Consider the following 15,582-nt stretch of genomic DNA (forward strand, 5'->3'; position numbering starts at 1 on the left):
TGGTCAGGATGGTTTCGATCTCCCGACCTTAGGTGATCCGCCCGCCCCGGCCTCCCAAAGTGCTGGGATTACAGGCGTGAGCCACCAAGGCCAGCCTCAACTTCTTAACATCTAGGCCTCAATACTTTTTCTTTCTTTCCAGAGAATAATATATCCAGTCAACCTGCTTTCTAGTCACTTCCAGACATAGCCTGTATCTACATATGTAAAAAAATTACAAGAATGTGTAATCCATTTTATTGCTATGGAGTTTTATAAGGAAAAATGAAAAAAGGAACAGACTTTTTGGGTGAGGATGATATCTGGTAAACCGTACAAATGAACAGTGCTCAGATAAGATCAGTTCTGTCCAGGGACTGAACTTGGCTGTAAGACATGAAACAGCTTGAGAGGGGACTTCTGGTACAATAAGCTGGTTAGTGATTTTCACTTTTTTTTTTTTTTTTTACAACAAATGGTATTATTACACATTCCCGGTTGCTGCTTGTAATAGAACAGATTTCAATCTCAGAGATATTTATCTGAGAGACACAGATCAGGTTTACAAGGACAAGAGGTCAAAGTCATGCCACAGACGATCCACGCCACCTACGTATGCACTCTCTCTCTTGCACACACACACGCGCTGAGTCTCACGTACTTACCTCTTCTGACTGCCGCTGGTGTTATATGTAGCTTCCATGCCTGGAAGAGGCACATATGGTAACATGGTGTGGCTAAAGTAAAGCAAAAGTACAAAAGCAATAGGTAAGGGCAGTGGGATAACAGGAAAGGTTTTGATGTTATTGTGGGTATTAGCACATGATAGCCCCAAGAAGACAAGAAATGTCAGTTACTAAGAAAGAGGAAAGCTTTCCAACCAGGGGAGTTACATTTATGTGCCCATCACTGGAATGGAGGCAGACTGACAGGAAGATTATTTTCTAACTTGAATGGAAAGAAGGCAGAGACAGAAAGAAAGAACAGTGGCTGGGCAAGGTGCTGATGCCTATAATCCCAGCACTTTGGGAGGTTGAGGTGGGCAGATCGCTTCAGCCTAGGAGTTCAAGACCAGCTTGGGCAACATGGCAAGACCTTGTCTCCACAAAAAATACAAAAATTTAGCCAGGGGTGGTGGAGTGCACCTGTGGTCTCAGCTACTCAAGAGGCTGGGGTGAGAAGACTGCTTGAGCCCGGAAGGTCAAGACTGAAGTAAGCCAAGACTGCACCACTGCACTTCAGCCTGAGTATCAGGGCAAGACCCCATCCCTAAATAAAAATAAATAAAAAAAAAATTAAAGAATATATTATGCCACTCAGTTGTGTACTGACTCTATTAAAATAAAATCTGCCAGTTTCTATAACCTTATAAAATATTAGAGAGAAACCAATTATTTTCGTTTTTTCTTTTTTTGAGACTGAGTCGTTCCGTTGCCCAGGCTGGAGTGCAATGGTGCGATCTCGGCTCACTGCAACCTCCATCTCCCGGGTTCAAGAGATTCTTCTGCCTCAGCCTTCCGAGTAGCTGGGACTATAGGCGTGAGCCATCATGCCCGGGTAATTTTTCTATTTTTAGTAGAGATGGGGTTTCACCATATTGGCCAGGCTGGTCTCAAACTCCTGACCTTGTGATCCGCCCGCCTTGGCCTCCCAAAGTGCTGGCATTACAGGCATGAGCCACTGCACCTGGCCCAATTATTTTCTTTAAATCCAAGTTACACATAAAACATAGCTATATAGGCCGGGTGTGGTGGCTCACGCTTGTAATCCCAGCACTTTGGGAGGCCGAGGCGGGCGGATCACAAGGTCAGGAGATCGAGACCACGGTGAAACCCCGTCTCTACTAAAAATACAAAAAATTAGCCGGGCGTGGTGGCGGGCCCCTGTAATCCCAGCTACTCAGAGAGGCTGAGGCAGGAGGATGGCGTGAACCTGGGAGGCGGAGCTTGCAGTGAGCCGAGATTGCGCCACTGCACTCCAGCCTGGGCGACAGAGCAAGACTCTGTCTCAAAAAAAAAAAAAAAAAAAAAAAGACAAAAAAAAAACCAAAAAAAAAAAAAAAAAACATAGCTACATAGCCAGGCACAGTGGCTCATACCTGTAATCCTAGCACTTTGGGAGGCTGAGGTGGACAGATCACTTGAGGCCAGGAGTTCGAGACCAGCCTGGCCAACATGGCAAAACCCCATCTCTACTAAAAATACAAAAATTAGCTGGGTGTGGTGGTGGGTACTTGTAATCCCAGCTACTCAGGAGGCTGAGACAGGAGAATCGCTTGAACCCAGGAGGTGGAGATTGTAGTAAACTGAGATTATACCACTGCACTCCAGCCTGGGCGACAGAGGGAGCTCTGTCTCAAAAACCAAACTAAACAAAACAACATAGCTATATAGAAGAAAACTACTAGCCAGCCGTAGTGGCTCACGCATGTAATCCCAGCACTTTGGGGAGGCTGAGGCGGGTGGATCACCTGAGGTCAGGAATTCAAGACCAGCCTGGCCAACACAATGAAACCCTGTCTCTACAAAAATACAAAACTTAGCTGGGCATGATGGCACATGCCTGTAATCCCAGCTACTTGGGAGGGTGAGGTAGGAGAATTGCTTGAACCCAGGAGGCAGAGGTTGCAGTGAGCCGAGATCACACCACTGCATTCCAGCCTGGGCGACAGAGCAAGACTCTATCTCACACGAAAAAAAAAAAAGGAGAAAACTATTAAAAGTTAATTCCTTTATAATGAAACTCTTTTTTTTTTTTTTGAGACAGAGTCTCACTTTGTCACCCAGGCTGGAGTGCAGTGGCGTGATCTCATCTCACTGCAACCTCTACCTCGTGGGTTCAAGGAATTCTCCTGCCTCAGCCTCCCGAGTAGCTGGGACTACAGGAACCTGCCAGGATGCCAGGCTAATTTTTGGATTCTTAGTAGACACGGGTTTTCACCATATTGGCCAGGCTGATCTCAAACTCCTGACCTTGTGGTCTGCCTACCTCAGTCTCCCAAAGTGTTGGGATTATAGGCATGAGCCACTGTGCCCGGCCCGCTAGAAATCATTTGTAAGCTTGTTTAGTAAAACAGCAAACTTCTGGCCAGGCACAGTGGCTCGTGCCTATAATTCCAGTACTCTGGGAGGCTGAGGTGGGTGGATCACCTAAGGTCAAGAGTTTGAGACCAGCCTGGCCAACCTGGTGAAATCCTGTCTCTACTAAAAATACAAAATTAGACAGGTGTGGTGGTACATGCCTGTAATCCCAGCTATTCAGGAGGCTGAGGCAGGAGAATCACTTGAACATGGGAGGCGGAGGTTGCAGTGAGCTTAGATCATGCCACTGCACTCCAGCCTAGGAGACAAGAGTGAAACTCTGTCTCAAAAAAAAAAAAAAGAAAGAAAAGAAAAACAGCAAACTTCTAAACTCTAAGCCCAGGCACACGATGTTAAGGCATTTTTAGAGCCAATGAAAAATATCTACAAATACCACCCCCTCTACCTTTCATTTGAATTTAAATAAAATAAAGTAAAATAAAAAGCTAGAAATAGGGAGGGAAACAGAAACATCAGGTGGGAAAGAAATAGCTCTGGAAGACGAAAAGGGGCAAAAGGGCTACACCTCCACAGGGTGAAATGAGTAACTACCATCTATCCTAACCTCAGGAACAAACACAGTTTGGAGGAAGTGGCACAACCTTTTTTTTTTTTTTGGGAGATGGAGACTCGCTCTGTCGCCCAGGCTGGAGTGCAGTGGCGTGATCTCAGCTCACTGCAACCTTCACTTCCCGGATTCAAGCGATTCTCCTGCCTCAGCCTCCCCAGTAGCTGGGACTATAGGCGCATGCCACCACGCACAGCTAATTTTTGTATTTTTAGTAGAGACGGCGTTTCACCATGTTAACCAGGATGGTCTCAATCTCCTGACCTCGTGATCCACCCGACTCGGCCTCCTAAAGTGCTGGGATTACAGGCGTGAGCCACTGCACCTGGCCGGAAGTAATACAATTTAAAGCTGTGTGCCATAAACACATAGCAGAACAATTATGAGATTTTAGAGCCATATCAACAAAGTAGACAATAAAAGCAGTACACCAGCATTTAAAACAATGTGAGTCACTCTAATGTATTTTCATGGCTGTCTTTATAATAAGTGAACTTTTAAAAATAACTATAAAGGCCGGGCGTGGTGGCTTACGCCTGTAATCCCAGCACTTTAGGAGGCTGGGGCGGGCAGATCACCTGAGGTCGGGAGTTCAAGACCAGCCTGACCAACATGGAGAAACCCCATCTCTACTAAAAATACAAAATTAGCTGGACATGGTGGTGCATGCCTGCAATCCCAGCTACTCAGGGGGCTGAGGTGGGAGAATCGCTTGAACCTGGGAGGCAGAGGTTGCGGCAAGCCAAGATTGCGCCATTGCACTCCAGCCTGGGCAACAAGAGCGAAACTCCCATCTCAGGAAAAAAACAAACAAAAAAAAACTATAGGACATGTACATGTAACAGCAATTCATCTTTCAATTCTAGTCAGCAATGTTCATGTTCTGGGGTTTTTTTCTGACACTATTCTATTTATTCAGTTTTCTGCTAAGATGCTCAGGGAACTACACAATATAAACCAGCAACTTTGTTGTTTATTTATTTATTTATTTTTGAGATGGAGTCTCACTCTGTCGCTCAGGCTGGAGTGCAGTGGTGCGATCTTGGCTCACCCTAACCTCTGCCTCCCAGGTTCAAGCAGTTCTCCTGCCTCAGCCTCCTGAGTAGCTGGGATTACAAGCATGAACCACCACACCTGGCTAATTTTCGTATTTTTAGTAGAGACGAGGTTTCACCATGTTGGCTAGGCTGGTCCTGAACTCCTGACCTCAGCTGATTTGCCCGCCTTGGCCTCCCAAAGTGCTGGGAATATAGGCATGAGCCACAGTGCCTGGCCACCAGCAGCCTTGTTGTTGCTGTTGAAATTTTCTTGAGACAGAGTCTTACTTTGCCGCCCAGGCTGGAATATAGTGGCATGATCTCGGCTCACTGCAACCTCTGCTGATTCTTGTGCCTCAGCCTCTGAGTAGCTGGGATTATGGGCATGCACCACTACATCTGGCTAATTTTTGTATTTTTAGTAGAGATGGGATTTTTTTTTTTTTATGTTTTATTTTTTGAGACGGAGTTTTGCTTGTTACCTAGGCTGGAATGCAATGGTGCAATCTCAGCTCAGCACAACCTCCACCTCCTGGGTTTAAGTGATTCTCTTGCCTCAGCCTCCCGAGTAGCTGGGATTACAGGTATGTGCCACCACGCCTGGCTAATTTTGTATTTTTAGTAGAGATGGGGTTTCTCCACATTGGTCAGGCTGGTCTCGAACTCCTGACCTCAGTTGATCTGTCCGCCTTGGCCTCCCAAAGTGCTGGGATTTTAGGCATGAGCCACTGTGCCCAGCTGACATGGGATTTATTTCTCCAGGTTGCCCAGGCTGGTCTTGAACTCCTGGCCTCAACTGACCCGCCTGCCTTGGCCTCCCAAAGTGCTGGGATTACAGGCATGAGCCACCATGCCTGGCCTATTTTTTGTCGTTTTTTTTTTTTTTTGGAGACAGAATCCTGCTCTGTTGCCCAGGCTAGAGTGCGATGGCACGATCTTGGCTCACTGCAACCCCCACCTCCCAGGTTCAAGGGATCCTCCTGACTCAGCCTCTGAGTAGCTGGAATTACAGGCATAAGCCACCACACCCAGCTAAAATTTTTTTGTATTTGTAGTAGAGACAGGGTTTCACCACATTGGTCAGGCCTGCCTCGGCCTCCCAAAGTGCTGGGATTACACACGTGAGATACTGCACCCAGACGCCTGTGGGGTTTTTTTGGTTTTTTTTTTTGAGACGGAGCAAGATCTTGCTCTGTTGCCAGGCTGGAGTGCAATGGCGCGATCTTGGGTCACTGCAACCTCTACCTCCTGGATTCAAGCGATTCTCCTGCCTCAGCTTCCCAAGTAGCTGGGACTACAGGCATGCGCCACCACACCTAGCTAATTTTTGTATTTTTAGTAGGGACAAGGTTTCACCATGTTGGCCAGGCTGGTCTCGAACTCCTGACCTCAGGTGATCTGCCTGCCTCAGCCTCCCAAAGTGCTAGGATTACAGGCATGAGCCACGGTGCGCAGCCTCCAAGACGGTCTCAATCTCTTGACCTCGTGATCTGCCTGCCTCAGCCTCCCAAAGTGCTGGGATTACAGGCATGAGCCACCGTAGGCGGCCTGTTGTCTTTTTAATTAAACATTTTGGAGACAGGGTCTAGCTCTGTTGCCTAGGCTGGAGTGTAGTGGTGTGATCCTGGCTCACTGCAACCTCTGACTCCTGGGTTCAAGCAATCTTCCCATCTCAGCCTTTTGAGTAACTGAGACTACAGGTATACGCCACTATGCCTGACTAATTTTTGTATTTTATAGCAGAGACAACGTTATGCCAATGTTTCCCAGGCTGGTCTCAAACTCCTGGACTAAAGAGATCCACCTGCCTTGGCCTCCCGAAGTGCTAGGCTTACAGGCATGAGCCACTGCATCCCCCTGAACCAGCCCACTTTATTGACACACAATGATTCTGCATCAGAGACACACAATGAACAAGGCCCTCCTAAGCTATTTGGAATATTAAGGCTTCTTATTTTATGTCTAATTTTTCAACTATAACAATAGTAAGGGCAAATTAAAAAATATTTTGTTTACTTAAATAATTACAAAGAGGAGGGTTTATCTATCATGTCTATAGCAGCTCTTTAGGGTTTTTTTTTTTTTTTTTGAGATGGGAGTCTCACTCTGTCACCCAGGCTGGAGTGCAGTGGTGCGATCTCGGCTCACTGCAAGCTCTGCCTCCCAGGTTCACGCCATTCTCCTGCCTCAGCCTCCCGAGTAGCTGGGACTACAGGCACCCGCCACCACGCCCGGCTAATTTTTTTGTATTTTTAGTAGAGACGGAGTTTCATGGTGTTAGCCAGGATGGTCTCAACCTCCTGACCTCGTGATCCACCCGTCTTGGCCTCCCAAAGTGCTGGGATTAAAGGCATGGGCCACCGTGCCCAGCCACTCTTTATGGATTCTTGAGATGAGTAGTTAAACTCTCAAATTCTTTTTCTTCTCTTATTTTCAATTAGAAGGTACAATGACATCGATGAAATTATTTCCAACTATTCTCAATGATCACACCCCAAGAACTCCGTCCCAGTTCACTGTAAGTTCTATAAATCCTAAAACTGAAGTAGGTAAATGCCAATTTTTGAAGCCTCTACATTGCCAAAAGAAAGGCAAGGGTTCATAAACCATATCTGGTGATACCTGTGTAATTTATTCATTAACTAAAAATATATTTGCCGGGCGCGGTGGCTCACACTTGTAATCCCAGCACTTTGGGAGGCCGAGGCGAGTGGATCACGAGGTCAGGTGATCGAGACCACGGTGAAACCCCGTCTCTACTAAAAATACAAAAAATTAGCCGGGCGTGGTGGCGGGTGCCTGTAGTCCTAGCTACTCGGAGAGGCTGAGGCAGGAGAATGGCGTAAACCCGGGAGGCAGAGCTTGCAGTGAGCCGAGATTGCGCCACTGCACTCCAGCCTGGGCGACAGAGCGAGACTCTGTCTCAAAAAAAAAAAAAAAAAAAAAAAAAAACATATATATATATATATATATTTATTCTGTGTCCTCTACATATCAAAGAGTTAGGTGCTGGCTGTTTAGTGCTTTGTGAAGGAGATAATGTTACAAGTGATTATGTGTTACTATTTATAGTCTTTCACTTGTAATGGGTGTTTGTTTTCTGCAAGATGGACGCAAGAGTAGAAAAGAAGATTCAGCTGGGCATGGTGGCGACCGCCTGTAATCTCAGCACTTTGGGAGGCCAAGGTGAGAGGATCACTGGACGCCAGGAGTTCAAGACCAGCCTGGCCAACACGGTGAAACCCCGTCTCTACTAAAAACACAAAAATTAGCCAGGCATGGTGGCGGGCACCTGTAATCCCAGCTACTCGGGAGGCTAAGGCAGGAGAATCGCTTGAATCCAGGAGGCAGAAGTCGCAGTCAGCCGAGATTGCACCACTGCATTCCAGCCTGGGTGACAAGAATGAGACTGTTTCAAAAAAAATAATAAAAATAAAAATAAATAAATAAATAAAAGCAGCCTGGTTGGCTTATGCACGCAATCCTAGCACTTTGGGAGGCTGAGGCAGGCGGATCACCTGAGGTCAGGAGTTCAAGACCAGCCTGACCAACATGAAGAAACTCCCGTCTCTACTAAAAAATGCAAAAACTTAGCGGAGTGTGGTGGTGCATGCCTGTAATCCCAGCTACTCTGGAGGCTAAATGAGGAGAACTGCTTGAGCCCGGGAGGTGGAGGTTGCGGTAATTGCACTCCAGCCTGGGCAAGAAGAGTGAATCAAAAAAAAAAAAAAAAAAAAGATTCAACAGACTTGATGGTTTGAAGAATGAAATGGACAGAAAAAAGAATGGTGTGAAATACAGAAGTAGGTTCTACAGGAAAACTGAGCGGGGGGTGGGGGTCCTATGCTTAAGAATTACTATTGTATTTTCTCGGCTGAGATTTGGCAAGGTAAATAGAAAATGCAGACCCAAGAGGACTCTAAATAGCCTTGCATTTCCCGCAGTTCCCCTCTCATCTCCCCAGCGACAGGAAGCAAATATGGGACATTTATAAAGAACAGGGGACAGATTTTACCTGCTTGTGGTGCCCAGACTTGGTTGCCGCTTGCAGTGAGGGGAATGAAGAGAAGAGATTTCGAAGGAGCAGACAGAAGGCCCATGCTGGCTCCAAATGGATAGGACTCTGCCCACTGAGTAGGGCAGAGAACAGAAGACCTTGTCCGCTATGGAGGCTGGAGACCGTAACCCTTTCAAGCCCTGTGTAAACTGGGTCATGAAGAGCCTCTGCATGGTAGGCATGTGGCTGGAGAAGCTCCGTTTTTTTGTCCAGATTCGGTAACATCCTGGGGAACAAAGTGCTAGAAGTGTGTGAAGGCCAAGGACAGAGCAGTCTGCTCTGGTCTGGACTATGGCAGTGCCTCCATAGTCTTGGAGAGGAGCTGGAGGCTGGGGAGGAGCCTGAGTGTGGGTCTGACTATGGACGCCAGTGTCTTCCCTGAATGTGGCCATCCCAGGGCAACCGTGGGACAAGAAGAAAGAAAAGGTCCACTTGGGAGGTTGAGACGGGCACTGGAGGGCCTCTCCTAAGGCAAGCCTTGCCGGAGCACAGTGCTCAGGAAAAGTCCTTGAGGACTCAGTCGTGCAATCTGAGCTGGATGATTTCACATGAAAGGATACTGGGAAGATTTCAGAACCAAACAGCAGGGACGGCATCTTGTTGCTCAAATCTACGAAGGTCATCTTGATGGATTCGAGAGAATAAAGTGCCATGGGCTTACTGTTAGGCCTCTTATCCCATCCACTAGCTGCCAAATATGGATTCAGCTGCTCTGTGCTGGATGAAAATCCATCCAGGAGCCTTTTATATCTGAGGCGCTTGTAGCTTTTAGCCATTGGAAGAAGTTCAGAGGAACACCGTCGGTATCTTAGTTTCTGAGTCTTCATGGCTGGGGCCAGTTTGGAGGCAAGGATGGACAGCTTGTTTAGTAAGGCTGATTCTTTGGTAGTCTTCCTAAAATTCAGGCTCCTCAAGGGATGGTACGGTGTAGCCGTCTGCTTTGGTATGTGACTAACCAAGCTGTTGGTAGGTGCTGTTTCAGGTTCTAATCGTGTAGGTGCAGACAGAGTACACAAACTGAGAAGTCTGTGCGCTTTTGTGGGGATGAGATTGGAGGAACTCTTTAAAAAGGCAGAACTTCTGATTCTACCTATTTTTCTCCCAACAATGATTTGCTCCTGATAGGAAACTTTCTTACAAGTTCGATGGGGCTGCTTCTTTAAGGGAAGCATTCCTTTCTTCGCAAAGGCACCATGTATTTGATCACACCCAGCAGAGGAGGGGTCTTGTGCTTTCCGAGGGGCACCAAGAAGGCAAGGACTTGTGCATGACTCAGTGTCCTTTAATGGATGATGTAAGCTTTCCTCCTTCTGGTCTTCTAACTGCTGAGTCTGTGCCACAATGTTGTCCTTGGCCAGCTTTGCTAGGGTGATTTCATTCATCATGGTGAACTCATTTTTGTCAACTTTAGGTTGGTTCTTATTTTGTGCATCATCTAACAACAGACTAGATGATATGCATTGTTTCGATATCATATGTGCTTTTTGTTGATGTATACATTCCTCTTCTTTCTGCAACATGTAGTCCAAAACCTCAGGGCTCTGCTGTTTTTCAGCATGATTAAGTATCCCCCAGCATTTAACATCGGTCTGAGAGATGTTGCTCACATGACTGCTATCGCCAGCTTCTCTGGTAACCAACTCCTCAGATTGCTCCCCAACAGTTAAGTAACCCAGTAGTCCCCTCTGATGCTCTTCGATTTCTTCTCCTTTCACTTTAGTAGCTGTTTTCACTGTCAAAGGCAAATGTCCGTCAGAGGAATTCTCGTGAGGGTGACATGCTTTGCAAGTATTCTTTTCCACACAGGTACATACGCTGTCTCTGTCACTAGAATTACTCCGATCTCTTGATACTTTTTCCTTCATCTCAGGAAGGACTGTGCAGTCCTTTACATTTTCACAAAGCATTTCACCATCTTTTGGTTTACAAAGATTTTTCAGGTCAGTTTCTTCACTGTTAACATTAGTTTCTGAATTTTCTTGAGAAGACATTATTTCAATGGATTTCAGGCTTCTTAGGGAAACAGAGCTTTCATCATGGCAAGACATCAACTCTTTTGAGGAAATTCCAAAGGTACTTTCTTTGCCAAACTCAGAGTTTAGTTCTAGTCTTGATCCTTCAGTCATTTCTTGTGTTTCTCTGAGAGATGTTCCTTTATCTTGCTCTCCATAATGGCTATCATTTAAAGGCACATTTACTCTGCCCAATATTCTTTTATTTGGTTCATGATCTGCAACAGACTCCATCTCATGGGCACAAGAGTCTGGACACTTTTCCATTTCACAGTCTTTTAAAGATCTGTATATGCTTTCTTCACATGATTTTTTTATTTTGAGAAAGTCCACTGTAGAAGCAGCAGTAACTGGGAAATCTGAGACCTGACCAGTTGTTCCTGTATGTGCAGCATCCAGTTCTCTCCGAGACACAGTACTCCTGGAGTCCTCTTGGAATGCCAGTTTCTCTTGCCTTGCACCACAATCCAGTGGATTAGATGCCTTCACGTCCAACACACCTTCTGTAAGCTTATTACTACAGTCCATGTAGACAATGTCTACCATACCTTCTGTGGACTCATCACAACCAGACATCTTGACAAAGGCTCCTTTCAAATTGCCTTTCTTTGGACTACCACAAGGTAGTGAGTTATTACTGCCTGAGCTGACCAGCAGATCCTTTTGGTTGTGGTTTACCTCCCTGTGAGGCTCGGTGACAGTCTCTCTCTGGTCACTACCTAGCATCTCCTTGGCTGACTGACCTTCACTTTTGCATTCATCTGGTCTGTTTTGGTTACTCTGACAGTCAAGAACTTCATCTGCCTTTTGATCAAGTGTTTCAACTGCTTTTACATTTTTAAAACTGGAGAACATAATAGTGGGAGACTGGTCCAACACTTTTTCAGGACCTGGAATGTTTGCAGTCTGGTTTAGTTCTTGTATAGCATGATCAGAGATGTTATACTTACAAAATACAGTTTCTTTGGATACATCCTGCTCCTTTCCTTCCAGCCCTTCCTCACTGAGTTTGATGCTACTGGAGGTGTGAATGGTTTTGTTTGAAATTCCACTATTTAACAAGCCTGCTGTCATTTTGTTTCTGATCTTATCTCCTGGAAGGCTGCCATTCGTTTCTCTCCCACCAAGTTCCCTTTCCTCTGATGTGTAACTCACTTTACAGCTGCTTTTTTCCACAGAGTGTCCTGTTCCTTGGCAGCGGTGATCACGGTGCTGAAATGCATTTTCATATTTTGTTATCAAAGAGTTATCAACTTGCAGGCTGATTTTGCTGGACTTGAAAGCAGCAGAAGCAGAGCACATGTTTTCTTCGGATGCATTTTTTCTTACACAATGACAGCTAGAGATATCCTGAGATTGAACACTGTGACATTCTATGACAGAGACCACTTGAGGAAAGCCAGCTGCTTCTCTCTTATTTGAGCGCAGCCTGGAATGTAGAACTTTTGTTCCTGAATCAGCCATTTCTTTTTTTCTCTCTAGACTTACTGGTTTGATGTTTAAGGTGGGACAGTTTGAAGAGGCACCACAGGTTTGGTTACCTGGTGGAGAGATGTCTTTCATTTTTGTCTGAACGGGAATGGTTTGTATATCAGCAATGACATCTGCTCTACCCTCTAATGGAGGGTGATGGCTCTGATGGGCATCTCTGCCTGTTGCTAAAGGCATCTCTTTGTTTGAATGCAGTAGAGAGTCAGTTGGCAAATTTGCATGGTCTTGAGAATTAAGGGACACTTGTTGATTTAAAACACATTCACTTTCTACTTTGTTTACAACCAGTTCATTGGTACCAGAAAGTTCATTCATCTCACAGGCTATGCTCTGTTCATCTAAAAGTGGAATATCATTATGTGAGGTCTGTACAACTTTTTCTGACTCAGGTCTGTAATCAAATTCTGGGGATGGTGGCAACAGAGCAGTACCTTTCTTGGGTTTTAATACCTCACTTATAGGACTTATCTGATCCTCTGGCATTAAACTCACAATGGATTTTCTTTCAAACAGAAAATCATTACATGATGCTTCATTTAACTGGGTGTTGCTTTCCAGATTTCTCTGGATGCTGACTAAGGAGTTACAGTCTTTAGTGTAAAAAGATTTACTTAATATATTGGGCTCTATAGGGGTTGTCTGTCCTGCCTCTTCAATCTGCATCGAGGAGGAAAAATTGCTTTCTTCAGAGTGTCCACCTGGATGGCTCATATTGGTAAAAGTTTCTTTATGGTCCTCAGGGTTTGTCAAGTTACCTTGAACGTGTACAGTAATTTTCAAATCATTTTTATTTAACATTACTTCTGTGGCTTCAGTAAAAGAATTGGGCATTAAAGAACTAGAGCTCCCTGTATGAAGACTGTCTTGAATGCAGTTATTGTGGATATTTTCCTTTGGAGAAACAACAGGCTCTTTTTCACCAGAACAACGACCACTAATCTCCTTTTCTGGTTCCCTGGCATTAAAAAGAAAAGGTCCACCTCTTTCACTCCTGGGAATCAAAAGCTGTTCTTCATTTTCTTCTCTAGAACCCAAGTTCTTCCCTTGATCATCCCCCCTATAAAAATAAGAACTGTCTGTCTTTTCAGCAGATCTCTTTAGCAAACCACCACCTTCAAAACCACAGTTTTCTAAGGATATTGTTCTGGATTCTGGATCAGATAAGTCTGATGCGAAACATGAAACTTCAGAATTTTCTTTCAAGGGGCTTGTGGCTGTGGGACTATCACATGTAGAACTGGGTTGTTCATTATGGTGGCCATGAAGCTGTTGTTGATTGTTATCTGCTTCACAGACCAGGTTTGGTTTACACAACTCTTCCTTCCCATTGTCCACATTAGAAATGGCACTGTTTCCTGGTAATGACAACCAAGGACAACTTTTTAATTCTTCACATTCTTTTTCTTTAGGAGTTGCTTCTGTTAATACAGGGTCCACAAAGGTTAAAGGTTCTGGGGTAACTAATGTGCTGGTTTCTGAAACCTCATCACTGGTCATGATTTTGTCTACTTCTGGGAATTCGTTGCATCCAGCTGAGAGATCTTTACTCACATTGCCATTTTTGTGTCCTTCATTATTATCCGTCTTAGTCCCATTGACCTTCATACCTTGTACTTCGGTGGATTTTAGCAGAGTTTCAGCTGCAATCTGTACATTTCCTTCTGAATAAGAGAAATAAATCCAAATTAGTATGCAGTAATAAAAAATCACTTGGTCTACCTTCATGCATTTTATTATGCTATGCTACCAAGGGCAACAGAAGACCCAACTCAAAAAGAAAACCGGAAAGTCAGCATGCTATACCATTCATTTTGTTCTTCTCTAAAAATATAACAGAGGGCCAAAACTGTATCTGGCAGAAACAGGTAATTTTCGACAAATGCCTCTTGCTGAAAGTTTAATACAGAGTTCACAGATCAATGCTGGACAACTGAATACAACACAGAAACATGTCCCTATGTTGTATTCTCATTCAGTCTTCAGAGACTTTCATTTTAAAACATTAATAAAGCAGACTCACAATAACAGCTTATTTTACTAGATGACCATTTTCTCAGTACTTGAAATTAGATGTCGTAGAAAAAATTAGTCCTTGGAAAAAAACAACTATACATAAAACTTTATTTATTTACCTATTTATTTTTTTCAGACAGAGTCTTGCTCTGTTGCCCATGCTGGAGTACAGTAGTGCGATCTCAGCTCACTGTAACCTCCACCTCCCAGCTCAAGCGATTTTCCTGCCTCAGCTTCCTGAGTAGCTGGGATTCTAGGTGCCTGCAACCACACCCAGCTAATTTTTTTTTTCTTCTTTTTTTTTGAGATGGAGTCTCGCTCTTGTCGCCCAGGCTGGAGTGCAGTGGCACAATATTGGCTCACTGCAACCTCCACTTCCTGGGTTCAGGCAATTCTCCTGCTTCAGCCTCCTGAATAGCTGGGATTACAGGCACCTGCCACCATGCCCGGCTAATTTTTGTACTTTTAGTAGAGATGGGGTTTCACCATGTTGGCCAGGCTGGTCTCGAACTCCTGACCTCAGGTGACCCGCCTGCCTCAGCCTCCCAAAGTGCTGGGATTATAGGCATGAGCCACCACGCCTGGCCTGCCCAGCTAATTTTTTTTTTTTTTTTTTTTTTTTTTTGAGACGGAGTCTTGCTCTGTCGCCCAGGCTGGAGTGCAGTGGCGCAATCTCGGCTCACTGCAACCTCCGCCTCCCGGGTTCATGCCATTCTCCTGCCTCAGCCTCCTGAGTAGCTGGGACTACAGATGCCCACCACCACACCTGGCTAATTTCTTTTTGTATTTTTAGTACAGACAGGGTTTCACCATGTTAGGCAGGATGGTCTCGATCTCCTGATCTCATGATCCACCCGCCTTGGCCTTCCAAAGTGCTGGGATTACAGGCGTGAGCCACCGCGCCTGGCCTGCCTAGCTAATTTTTTTTGTGTTTTTACTACAGACGGGGTTTCACCATGTTGGCCAGGCTGGTCTCAAACTCTCGACCTCAGGTGATCTCCTATTACTTCTGTTCCCCTAAGAGAACCCTGACTAGCACACTATACACACGAACATGTGTGTATGTATGGGTATAGGTACACATGATTTTATACATATATAAAAAACAGGACACCTGTATTAAACAGAAAAAGCAAAATGCAAATCTATTTAAAGATCGGCCAGGCGTGGTGGCTCATGCCTGTAATTCCAGTGGTGGCTCATGCCTGTAATCCCAGCATTTTGGGAGGCCGAGGTGGATGGATCACATGAGGTCAGGAGTTCAAGACTAGCCTGGCCAACATGACAAAAACCCTTCTCTACCGAAAATATAAAAATTAGCTGGGCATGGTGGCACCTGCCTATA

General features: G+C 45.1%; 1 protein-coding gene across 3 annotated transcripts in view; it reads right to left on the reverse strand.

Annotated features, from left to right (window-relative positions):
* PRR14L (proline rich 14 like) overlaps positions 1-15,582 on the reverse strand; it is a 70,671-nt gene that overhangs the window by 22,215 nt on the left and 32,874 nt on the right. For all 3 annotated transcript variants that reach the window (XM_030816155.1, XM_012508139.2, XM_030816154.1), the window contains 2 exons: positions 8,680-13,885; positions 645-716 (listed from right to left, as the gene is read on the reverse strand). In XM_030816155.1, the coding sequence (XP_030672015.1) occupies positions 645-716; positions 8,680-13,885 (5,278 nt within the window). The remainder of the gene's footprint in view (positions 1-644; positions 717-8,679; positions 13,886-15,582) is intronic.

The sequence above is a fragment of the Nomascus leucogenys genome, chromosome 7b, assembly GCF_006542625.1.
Source record: "Nomascus leucogenys isolate Asia chromosome 7b, Asia_NLE_v1, whole genome shotgun sequence".
Taxonomy (NCBI): domain Eukaryota; kingdom Metazoa; phylum Chordata; class Mammalia; order Primates; family Hylobatidae; genus Nomascus; species Nomascus leucogenys.